At 39.7% G+C, this 12,200-nt stretch overlaps 1 protein-coding gene across 2 annotated transcripts in view; it reads right to left on the bottom strand.

Annotated features, from left to right (window-relative positions):
- Positions 1 to 8,516: 8,516 nt before the first annotated feature.
- SLC22A15 (solute carrier family 22 member 15) overlaps positions 8,517 to 12,200 on the bottom strand; it is a 33,597-nt gene continuing 29,913 nt past the window's right edge. For both annotated transcript variants that reach the window (XM_026853340.1, XM_026853350.1), the window contains exons 11-12: positions 11,680 to 11,868; positions 8,517 to 8,607 (exon numbers count right to left, since the gene is read on the bottom strand). In XM_026853340.1, the coding sequence (XP_026709141.1) occupies positions 8,521 to 8,607; positions 11,680 to 11,868 (276 nt within the window). In that variant the 3' untranslated portion in view covers positions 8,517 to 8,520. The remainder of the gene's footprint in view (positions 8,608 to 11,679; positions 11,869 to 12,200) is intronic.

The raw sequence follows: 12,200 nt of genomic DNA, 5'->3' as shown, positions 1-12,200 counted from the left end.
TGAAAAGCTTATGCTGTCTTTAGTTGTGACTTCTCAGATCAAGTATTCTAAACAGTTTTCAGCAGTACAATGCTGAGTTAACAACAGCACACTAATGCAGTTAAAGAACAGAAAGCACTTTTGAAACATAACAATCCTTATTTTAATGTGGGAAGGCTCATAACACTCAGTATTCAAGTAATCAAAATTAAATATTTAAAAATACACACACCAACTATATACAACTTGATTTTTGTTTGAAGCAGTGAATCTATAACCCTCCCCTTTTCCCACTTTCCTGTTACTCAGCTCTCAACTAGCAAGGACTTTTGATTTTTGGTTCAGATTAAACTGGCATGAGGAAACAATACAACATCTACAGGATCTAGAGACTATACAAAGATTTGTTTTTATGATGATGAAGGGTTGAGCAGAAAGTCATCTACCCCTTTGGCTGCTCCTCTGGTCAAGTGGAGATCTAAATTCTGTCTTCTGAAATCAACAGGGATGAAAATGTAACCAGACACAGAACTTTGCTATAAATGCCTGATTATATTCTTAGGAATTTCATTTACTTGACCTAAGACAACAATAACACAGGGAATATAGTACCAACTACCCACTCACAAAAACTGTCAGCACAAACTGTAAGGACATGATTTGCAAGAAAACCCTGTACAGTCACACATTGAGCGTAACTGTCAGGGGTTTTGGTAGTGAGGGGGCTGCAGGGTGTCCTGTGTGGGAAGGAGCCAGGGACTGCCCTGTGCTGGTCCCAGCCAGCTCAACAACAGGCAGCACAGAAATCACAGAATGGGCTGAGGCTGGACGGGATGTCTCGAGATCATCTGGTCCAACCCCCTGCTCAAGCAGGGCCACCTACTAAAGCAGGCTGCCTAGGACCGTGTACAGATGGGTTCTGAATATCTTCACACATGGAGACTCTACCACCTTCTCCAAGCAGTCACCCTCACAGTAAAAAAGTTCCTCCCATGTTTCAGTTAGTGTCCATTGCCTCTTGGGCACAGCAGGCACTGACCCACGGCACTCCAGCACTGTCAGAGGAGTTTCTGGCACTTCTGCAAAAGCGTGTTTAAGAAAGGGCAGTAAATGCCAAGAAAAAGAGATGACAGTACTATAGCAGTAGGAGGAAAAAAGGGTAAGACCATGCCAGCACAAGAGGAGCTGAAAGGAAAGACAGCTGAGCAGGAGAAATGCCAGAGGAAAATCATAGCCTGAACAGAGGCTGAGAGTAGACTCAGAGGGAGCTACACTCTAAAGGGACTGCGGCTGGTGAAGAAACCCACATGAGAGCTGCTGAGTAAGAAACAAGGAGCAGTGAAAGAACAGCAAGCCCAGATCCCAACCTCCTGTGCTGCCTGTGGCCTTGCTGAAGGGACTGAACATCACATGCAGCCAAGGAACTGGAGACCACCGTGGGGTGGGGGAAGGCACTGGGGAGAGAGGGAAGAGTGGTGTCTAAAAAGAAAGCAGCGGTGTTTTCCTTGAGTGTTTTTTTTTTTTCTTCTTTCTTTTAATACCAAAACCAGTAACTAAAAGATCTTTAACTGACAATAAATTAAGTTGATTAAAACTCCCCAACTCAAAACATTATTGCCCCCAAGAAGTCATATCTTCAAATGAGGTTAGTAAAAAATTAAGGGCTTTTTAGCCCTTCTGAAAGCAGACTGTACACACAAGAGAACCCATGCTTTAAGTGTGTAATTATTCAGCTCCTTCAAAAGCTTAAGTGTTTTTAAATTTAAAATGCCTTTAAGAGAAACTTTAAAGGAGGACTTGCAGTCTTTAAGTCATGGATTCCCACATAAATAAAAAAAGGAAATGTTCTGTAGTTTCCTAAAAATCAATTAAATACAAAATTGGCAAAAAAGCCCAACTTAAAGAGGTAGCTTAAAAAAATCAAAGTATTATTAGATTCAGGAAGGAAACGTAGTGCAATAGAAGTATCCATATGAAAAAGCATACTTCCAATTTCTACATGACTTACTCAAATTTTAACAAGAACAAAATAAAAATTGGGTTAGACTTTGAGGAGTGACAAGGATCAAACACTTGGAACCAGCCTTTTAGAGGCATACTTGAAATCACAGTAACCACAATGAATTCTTTTATCACAAATCACCCAGTGGTTATCTGCTCTGTAACAATTTTCAGTGTCTACAACTTTTTTTTTTTTTTTTTTTTTTTCTACAGACTATCATCAGAAATGCCTGTCTACCAATCAAGTTTCCATCATTCAAAAACATTGTTTGAACACAGATGTGCCAGATACATTTAAATATCTCCGTGAGAGGTAACTTTTAATACTGGCAAAGGTTTTCTTACTGCCATAATTTTTGCCTGCCTCCTGATAAAGTAGGTATAACATGAGCACCTCAGATGCGTCGGGGGGAAGCAGTAACATGCGTGCTAAAGACCTGTTTCCTCTACAAACCTTTTGTAAATTAGGGTGGGCAAGTACTTATTTAAACATTCTCCATTCTATAAGCTTGCTGCATATGAGAGGATCCTGACACTCCATGGTCCTGCTTCATTCTGCACACACACTGGAGAAAGCAGATTCTTTCTTTTATACCATTCCTCTGGGGGCAGCTAGATCTCGCTGCACAAACTTTTAGCCACCTGCCTATTTACTGGCAAACAACCAGTCATGATAAGGCTCTGATGACGTGAATTTTAGTTGTAATAGGGATTTAAACTCTAGGCACTATTATCTAGCAGACTGTGCATTTTCTAGGAATCTGCTAGATCCTACGAAGCTGTTATTAACAATGCTAATTTGTATGGTTGATGAATGAACTAACAAATTTCAATGTGCAGTTTTTAACTAGGTTTTATCAGCCTTAGAGTAAGCTTTGACATTTGCAACTCAGAAGCAAATTCGCTCTGCAGATTTCTCTATAATGGTCTCATGGTATAAATTCTGCATGTTCTACGAAACCTACACTTTATCATAAGTCCTTCATTTAACTTCTTTGGTTTCTCAGAAAAAAGCGCTACTTATAAGCAAACTGAGCTATGAAAGACAAGCAAACAAAGGTAACTCTCTTTCTGTCCCCTAAAGCTCTGGAGATGCTTGTAAATACCAGTTTTAGCAGGTTGCACGGAAGAATTCCAAATGAATGCAGCTAGAACTAGTTTTGGACCATTGCTTTCCAGCAAAAACCATCTTAGGCACTTATATAATCCAATTCTATGATGATACTTTACACACAGTCCCGTATCAAGTTGACTGAGGAAATTAAAGAAGACTTTTATAAAACAGGCACTTCAAATTAGAACAGAAAAATCTGCTCCCCATTAGGCAATACAGGAGCTTTTTTCAGAATGACAGAAACAGCAAGTCATACCAAAAATAAGATGAGAGAGTTCAGTAAATTCAGACTGTTAGGGTGAAAGCTGTCACCTTTAAGGTGAGCTCTATTAGGCCTAAATAACAGTAGCACCTGGAAAATCTGAAGGCTACAATGGACTGGACAAGGCATTAAAAGTACATAGCATGGAAAAATTCTGTTCACATTCCAACTCTACATTTTGGTCTGTTACAGATATTTTCTTGTGCAGGTATCTTTCTTCCATTTAATAGATTCTGTAGTAAGATACAAGCAGTGAGACTCAAAATACAGCTATGCCCTAAGTCTCCTGTCTAGTAAACAGCTGAATATAGACATTTCTGACATAGGCATTAAGCATGCCAGGCCAGAATAACTTCCGCCATCAAATGACAGCACTGCTCTTGGGCTTTTCTGATATATTTACTGCAAGGCTCACAACCTGCACACACAGATGCCTAGATTCAGTTGTGTTAAAGAGCATGATCAAAGAAGCTCTAACAGGGTGGGAAAAGGTATGCATAGCACACCATCCTTCAACTAAAACAAAATACTAACCAAAACTGCATTCAGTGATTACGCAGAAGACTCGGGATTTTAACTCAAATGTTTCCATCGACACACTCTAGGAAAAGAAAGTTTGTTCCTCACTTTCGCCTTTTCCTCGGTACAACAAAAACATTCTCTTACGTGCTTAGGTGAAACAGGCTGGAAAACGTATGGCTCATCTGCATTCCCCATGGTTCTGCAAAGGATATTCTAACTTCAGTACATCCATACAGTCTGGAAACCTTGGTGTGGGCTGTTAACTGTGAGCAGAGAAGCCTGTGGCTGCAGTCCTTAAAGCTTTGACTGTAACAAAGGTGGCAACTACCTACAACCAGCTCCATGTTAATTTGCTGTCTCTGGGGAGGTGTGGATATGTTCTTCACTCAGCACCCTGAGCTGAACACCAAATCACCTGTGGCTCCCCTGTAACACCAAGCTTCTAAGTTTCTGGTGTGTCAAGGAGTCTCTGAACAGCACTTTCCCAATCCCTAAATGGAGACCACTAGCTTTGTTTTCTGGGGAAGTAGTTTAAAAGAAGAAACTTGTCAAATCACTTCCCTGTTCCATTCTCTTCAGCCTATCAAAACCAGCCAAGTAGTAAAATCCTTTTAGAGGATTGAAGTATCACTTCACAAGAAGTTGTGTGATTAAAACGCATCAAGTAAGTCTAATCTTCCTGTCTTTCTGAAGGGAAACTGGCAAATTAAATGATGAGCACTGGTACAGCATTCTCCAAGAGCGCTTTACAAATTTAATGATTTTAGCGACATGCCATTTCATAGAAAAACTGAGTCCAAAAGAAAACTGAAGCATGCTGCACTTTATATTGATCAAGAGAGATGTTTCATCACTGAAGTAGTGGTGCTGAACAAAGTTGACATTAAAAAGGAAATGAAACTGGTGTCTCCGGTAAGACATCCTGGAACCAGTGCTAGCTTTGAAAGGAGAAGCTTCAAGTCAACACAAGTAGCAAGAAGGGTATTTCCACCCAATGGCTACTATCTTGTGTTTTTACTTACCCTTGTCCTAAAGCATTTCTGTTGAATCCTCTATTCTTTCCACTCCCTCCAGCTAATTTTCTGCCATGCTGTCTCACATGACCTATCACTCTCCTTCACTTCTAGCTGTATTCAAGTATCCCTTGTGAGGTCCCCAGATAGCAGATTCCCAAACATAAGATCTATGCCCTAAGGCAATATTAAGATCTCAGTAACGAGCACCATGGGAAAGCCTCTCTCATCTCTAGCATAACCCTCACTAAGTGAGTGGGCTGAAAAAAAGGACAGCTACAAAAGCAAAGCAATCCAGGGAAGGAATTCCCATCTTCGTGATAGGTATTCTAGTGCCTGTGCAACACAAAAACCAGTTAAGAGCGCAGGCTGCTTAGTATACAAACCTACTCCAGCAAAAAAAAATGGGATGAGGTGGTTGTATTTCACTCAACTATAGAAAGAATATTGGGTCTCAGACTCTTAGCATTACAATGTCACAAACTGTGATATATCTAGTTTGCTATCAGCCTCTGCTCTTCAGTAGCTCCTCAGGGCAAACTTACTGCCCAAACACTGAGATTTATCAGTTGGGACTACACAGACTGCTTACATATAACTTCAAAGTCACAGGTTCTCCCTGACCACCTGATTAGGCTTTCAAGTAACACGGTTGTGAGACCTGCAACAGCACACACAGTCCAACTGAAGAACTTCTGCTTAGCCACAATGCTCCATCAAGACACAGAAAATGCTGACCACATTGACTACAAAGCAATGTGCAGCATCTCTCCCCAGTGAACGTTACAGATAGCACAAGTATCTGAGTATTAAAGCGCTACACTATGTGGGTAAGAAAAAAGTGATTGTCAGAAAACCAGTTCTCTCTGAAAAGAAACTTAATGCACCTAATGGATTTGGACAGAAAACAAAGGAGGACAACAAGTAATTGTAAGACTGATACTGCATTGCTGAGCTCCTCCTGAAGGCATTCACTCCTATAAAACTTCTGAATTAAATGGACAGGGAAAATAGAGAGTTCCTATGGCTGACAGAAAAGATGCTGCCCTTTAAAATTCCAAAGGTGCAAACATGGCACAGATTTAAGGTTAAAAAAAGGGCAGCAATTTTTATGAAAAAAAAAAATTCGCTGATGTTTTCTTCACTCCTGTTTTTTCAATTTTACAGACGTAGACTTAAGATATAAAAGTGCATTAGTGGAGGGGTAAATTTAATTGTAAGTTGAGGACTGTCACAAAAATCCATCTCAGGTCCCACAATGAGTGATCTCCTCCATCTGAACCATTATAGCATCCTACTGTTCTAACGAAAATTATATTGAGCTGCCCTGTGGCATGACCACGGCTGCCAGTAGCAGATACTTATAGTAAAACTTCGGAGGGAGGAAAGCTAACACTTCCTGTCTGCCTCTCAGGTGACTTACTCCACCTACTGTCCAAAGAGGGACTGAGGCAGCAAACACTTAAAAGTAACTGTTGGGTCTCGGCAGTATGTTAATACTGCCAGGCTTACCACTGTTTGCTTCTAAGTGAGCAGGTTTATTTATTTAGAAGCCATCAGCAACAAAAAGTCATTTTTCCAGCTTTCCACAATTCAAAATGTGAATGTAAAACTAAAAAAATTCTTTGAGCATATAGATTCAACCTACCCAAGTATTTCCAAGTACCTTATTTGGAGGAATTTTCTTGCATACAAAAGGGCCAAATAAGGCAGAAAGACTATCCAGCTGGGTTTAGAAGTGCTCTGCCACATCTACAGCAACTATTCAATAGTCTGGAAAAAAAGAAAAGTGAAGGCTGCAGGCTGGAATTCTTCTAGTGAAGCTTGTAACACAGGCAAAAATCACGATACTGACACATTGTCCACAGGGACTGAAGTTCCCAACTTTGCTCACAGTCAGTGCCAAGTTCAGGCCAAGTGGGAGTACTGCATGTATAAATCTGCAGCTTCTGGGCTGCCCTCTGCACCAACAAGGGTACTTGCACTTTGCTCAGCGTTGCAGTTCCCAGTGAACGAAGTCTAAGCAGTTAGCTGCAAACTTCAGATGATGCTCACTTCCACTTCCTTTCAGAGTAAAGGAACTTCCCAGTTTAACCAGAAAATATTCAGCAGCCAGCTTTTCGATTTTTTTTAAATCAAATTTTTAGTCTAACATCCACAAAAACGGCTAGCAAGCTTGATTATATACTTGCTGCCATTGTGTGGCACTTTGATAGGAACTCTAAGTATAAAGACTAACAAACATTTTGTGGAACTCAATCTTAATAAATGGAAACTCACAAGGTAGAGGATGAAGATAACAATGTAATCAAGAAAACTGCATCTTTGTAAGGCCTCATCTTTGTAGTTGGAACATTTCACATGTTCATGTTTCATGTTTCAAGATTCCCTATCCTTTTAATGAAGCACTTACAGAAAGTTCAGTGTAAACAGGAGAGCGAAGTTGTCTTCCTCAACAAGGTCAAGGAACCAAGTGTTTGAGCAAGCATCTGGTTAAGAAACAACATCAAGTAACCAAACATTGTGTCAAAGATGTTTGCTTTTTTTTTTTTTTAAATGAGAACTTTATCTATACACAAGATTAAATAAATACTATCAGCTTCTTGGCAATGACCCCCAAAGTGTAACAGCAACCCAAAGTTCCTCTTACCACTTCAGAGTTAAGTTTCTTCCAGAAATAAAGACACAGATAGGTCTGCAAAAATGAGCTATATATTCTAACACACATCTCACACACAGAGTATGTGATAAATACCTCAACTATGTCCCACCCATGAAATTATACCCTTCACAGAACTATTTCACTACACAGAGAAGTTGCTGAGCTTCAATATTTATAGCAAAGTGAAGATAAGGTAAAACAGGGAAAGCTATAAACAGCAGTGCTGAGATGTGGACATGTGGCACACGTATGCGTAATACAGCCCAAGAAAATGCTTGGCAGATTAAAAGAAGTTAAAAAAAAAATAAATCAGTTATGTCCTTTATGTCTCCAGGCTTTATGGTTGCTCTTTTCCACAGTCCTTCCTCCTGGCCTTCCACTATCACTAAGTTAATGCACAGCTCATGATTAACCAGCTGCACTCTGTGACTCTATACAGGTGTCCGTGTAGAGAGAGAAACCTTATGTTCATAGCTGCCTCTCCCCTATTCAATAGGCAGAAGCCATTTTAACATACGGTTTCAGGAATTCGTTCCCACTGGAGTAGCACACAGCACACTGTGACCACTTTCACGCCACAAAAAAAAAGTGGATGTTTATCGATTTATACTGAATCAAAATCAACCACCTTGAAAATAAAATATAAACATGTGCTTTGATGATCTGTCCAAATCTGTGTAAGCCCAGGTAACTTCCTAGGCTTCAGAAGTACATCATCCCATCCTTGCTGACTCACCTGGCTTCAAATGCAGCCCGTTTGAACCACAAGAATTTGAATGGCTGTCTTGTACAGAGAGCATCACTGGTGTCATTAGTCTGAATGGTACTCAAACCCCTCTCCTAGTCAGGAAAAACACAGGCACTTGTCCAGTTACATTCCCTGACTGGTGAGGTCCCCAGTACTCGTCTTACAGCTGGACTGACTAGACAAGTAAGGAAATGCATAAAATAGGCCAGTGTTTCTTCATTACTTGATCATATGAGTCTCTTCATCAGCATCATAAAACTCCTCATCTTCACTTCCACTCCCTGCAGAACTGTCTTTGTCTCCAGACTAGAAACAAAAATGAAATAATCTGTTAGTGAAGAAGCCACTGAATCAATTTCAAAATACATAAACATGAACCGCTACACCTCTGATGGAATGCTGGTAGAGAAAACAGTAAGAAAAGGCAGGTCAGATCACTTTGTTAAAGCTTTGTGAAAGACATTATGTGAACTGAGGTTTCTTTGTGTCCTTGGTTCTTCAAAATCTCTTTAAAAAGAGATAGGCTTCTAGTGGATGGACTTTCTTTGCTCCACCAGTACACTAGAGAATACATTCAGGAGAGAGACTGGCCAGAATAGTTCTGAAGTGGTAATCTATTCAGCTTTCTTAATTTAAGTCTAAGGTCCCTACTCTGTGGTGAGCTACTGGAAACAGAGGCTCAGAACACACAGATTACTTGATTAGGTAAAAGCTTCCCCATCCTGAATTATTACTTCTCCATGTGTGGTGTGGGCATTTTCCTATGCAAGTTTAATTAAAAAGATCCCCCTTGCAACCCTAACTAAAGGTGTTACGGAAAAGGGAAAAAATAATACCACTTCATATGTTCAGAAAGTAAACTCCCTATCTTAGTCATATCTACTCCACCCAGAGTCCTTTTAACAACAATTTATATCATATACGCAAACTAAAGTCAGCTATTACAGCTAATTGGTTTTTATTTGGACAGTGTAGCGTTTTTCCACGGAACTGATGCAAATTATTCCAGTTAAAAAGAGTCTCTTGCTAGTATAAACTCAATCTAGCTTGAATATTTAGGATTTTTTTCCCAGTATGCTTGCATCCACCCCAAGACTTCTGCCTGCCTAGTCATATGTGAAGAAGGGTGAGAGAGAGGGTGAAAAATAGAGAAATGGAAATCATATTCCTGACTGACAGTACCATGCAAGCAAAATCTGTAGCTTTAGATCTGTCTTCAGAGGAGTTTTGCTACAGCAATGTGAGTTAACTGCAAAGGAATTTCAAACAGTTTGAGCACTAAGACCTGTCAGAAGATATAAAGGGAATCATGTTATGCTTTTTTCTGGATTTCTAAAATTATTTGAGGAAAGTCAGGCTATCACTGGATGCTGTCCAACTTGAATATCACAGTCATTTATGTTAATAGGGACAAAACCTCCATTCTGGGCAACCAGAACACATTATTTTGAAAGTGGTACAAAGGACAATGGATTCCGCAGGGGGAATTCAGTGTATGCCAAATAAATTCTACACCTTTCTTACAGCAGCTTTGTAAGACCTCTCCATGGCCTTGTCGAATAGGGTTAATGTTTAACAGCCTTCCATTTTATCAGCACTTTCTTTGTGAGCTTTAAAATAAACCCCTAATGTGTCACAGTCATTCCAGATACAACTTCACTGAAGTTACAGGTTTACTTCAGCCCTGAACCAATGACTTTTTCATTTGGATTCAATAATTTTTATCTATTTGGAGAAAAGTGTTCCTGAAGAGTGGTGGGTGGTTTTTTTTTTTTCAGGTTGGGATTTTTAAGAAGCCTGCAGAAGTGCAAGCAAGGAAGATTTAAACCTTCTTGACTTAAGTGAACCAAGTTGTGCAAATATTGATAGACAGACAATACTTGTCACCCCAAAGGGCAATACTGACCTTACTTGGTTAGAAAGGAAAAAGAAAAAATGTGACTTTCCCCCCTCTAAGTTGTAACACCTGCACTGTTTGCTAGAATTGTTTTTTGTTAGTAAGCCATCTGCACAGTTAAGATGTAATAATGATGTAATTACCAAAATAACAGCTGGTGTAAACTTGATGTAAATGTGTATGATGGATTTGCGTAGCCAGCAACAATGTGGTGCCGTAACACATTATCCAGTATGGTTAAAAATGTTTATAAAATGTGCATGTAAAGTAGCTAAAGTATAAAACTGTTACAGGGCTGCCTCTTTCAAGCCTTCTTCAAGGGTGCTTTTGTCACTAAACTGTGCTGTCCTGTCAAAAATTATTACAGCTAAAATTGGTAAACAAGGCAACATGTTGAAGCCTTTGAAAGGAAGCAACTGTTCTCATTCTAGAAATAAATGTTACTCTGCCCCCTGGTTCCTGTGAAATAAAGTTTATGACTACCTGTGAATCTCAGACTGCTTGACCAAAAATGAATCAAAACCAAGCAAATGAAAGTAAAAGGTTTTTTAAGGATTCTGTCTCATCTCAGCCGAATGGCAAAACTAACATTTTTTTGTTATGAGTTGCCCTTCAAGTCTTCTGACCAGTTATTCAATTTTTATTAGTCCACTGATACTTAAATTCTGGGACCAGGATTTAAACATTAAAACCTTACTCAAATTCTAACACCCACTTCCAGCTCTCCAGCTACTTCTCCCTAATACCCCTCTGTTCACAGAGGAGCAGCCACGTAAAAAAACCTCCACACAACTGGAACATGTAACACACCTCAGGAAATGTCCAGGAATTTGACAAAATAAAGTATGAAGCGATATGAAAAAACAATATTCAAAGAAACCTCACTGAAAACCATCCTGGTGCCACATTTATTTATGCTTATGCCTGGGAGTTTTGTAGTTCCAATGTTTTCAGCAAATCTCATTTCCTTCCCAGAATCAACAGTGGGTAGATCTCAGATGTTAGGCTAGCTTTAATCCATTCAAAGGCTTTTTAAGATAGACCTAACAACTGACATTGCAGAACAGCCAGTGCAGGTCAGGGCAGAAGTATAGTGTACAAAGAGCCCATCACAAGCAGGCTTGTTTTCTTTAGCATCTAAGGCTTCTCAAACTTCACTGGCCAGCACTACATGAAGCATGCTGCAGCAATCCATCTTAGAGACTAGAGAGGCACAGACACCACCAAATCCTTTATCCCAAAGGAAAAGATTGTAAGCTTTTAGCCTTGAAGGGATGAAATAACCCAGCTATGTTTCAGCTTGCATTTCCAGACAACATTTCAGATGTGATGGTAAGGCTACTAAACATATCTTCTGTATCTCCTTGGGGCCTGTCCTCCACAAGCCAAGAATCACTATCCCCATCTATTTAGAGTGGCATATTCAAGCTGACAGCTGAAATAAACACAACAGAAGAGCACTAAGAAAAAAATGAATATACCTGTGAGCCATCCAGGGCTTGTAATGACATGGCTTCATCACCCAGCCTCCAGTACGAGCATACCTGCAGATCTGAAATAGTTTCTAGCAAAGGGCTGTTTAAGGTCTCTGGCAACAATAAACTTAAGAGCCCAGACAAAAGACCAGTTGCTCCAAACACAATGTAAGGCAGAGACCACTGTACAGATTTCTGGAAAAAAGGAGAGAGAGTCAGGTTGAGATCAGTTCTCTCTAGTTCATACTGCATAATAAAGCACTTAACGTTTGCCAGATGGAATAGTTGTAAAGGTTATGTTCATATTTAGCATAGAAATTATCAGTCTTACTTTTCTCTTTTTTTTAACCAATATTGTCAATTGTATATTATCAATACAATTATACCCACACAGATTTTGGGATGGACTTTAAAACAAATGCCTGTTGAATTCATATTCAGTTCTTGTCCATAACATATCTAGTTTTTAAACACACACAACATCTCTTTGTAGCAGGAAAGAGGTATCACAGAATCACAGACAGGCT

This window comes from Athene cunicularia, assembly GCF_003259725.1.
Source record: "Athene cunicularia isolate RWA chromosome 1 unlocalized genomic scaffold, athCun1 chr1_part1, whole genome shotgun sequence".
In the NCBI taxonomy this organism is placed as follows: domain Eukaryota; kingdom Metazoa; phylum Chordata; class Aves; order Strigiformes; family Strigidae; genus Athene; species Athene cunicularia.
Note: the sequence above shows the minus strand (reverse complement) of the source record. Positions and strands in the feature narration are given on the sequence as shown.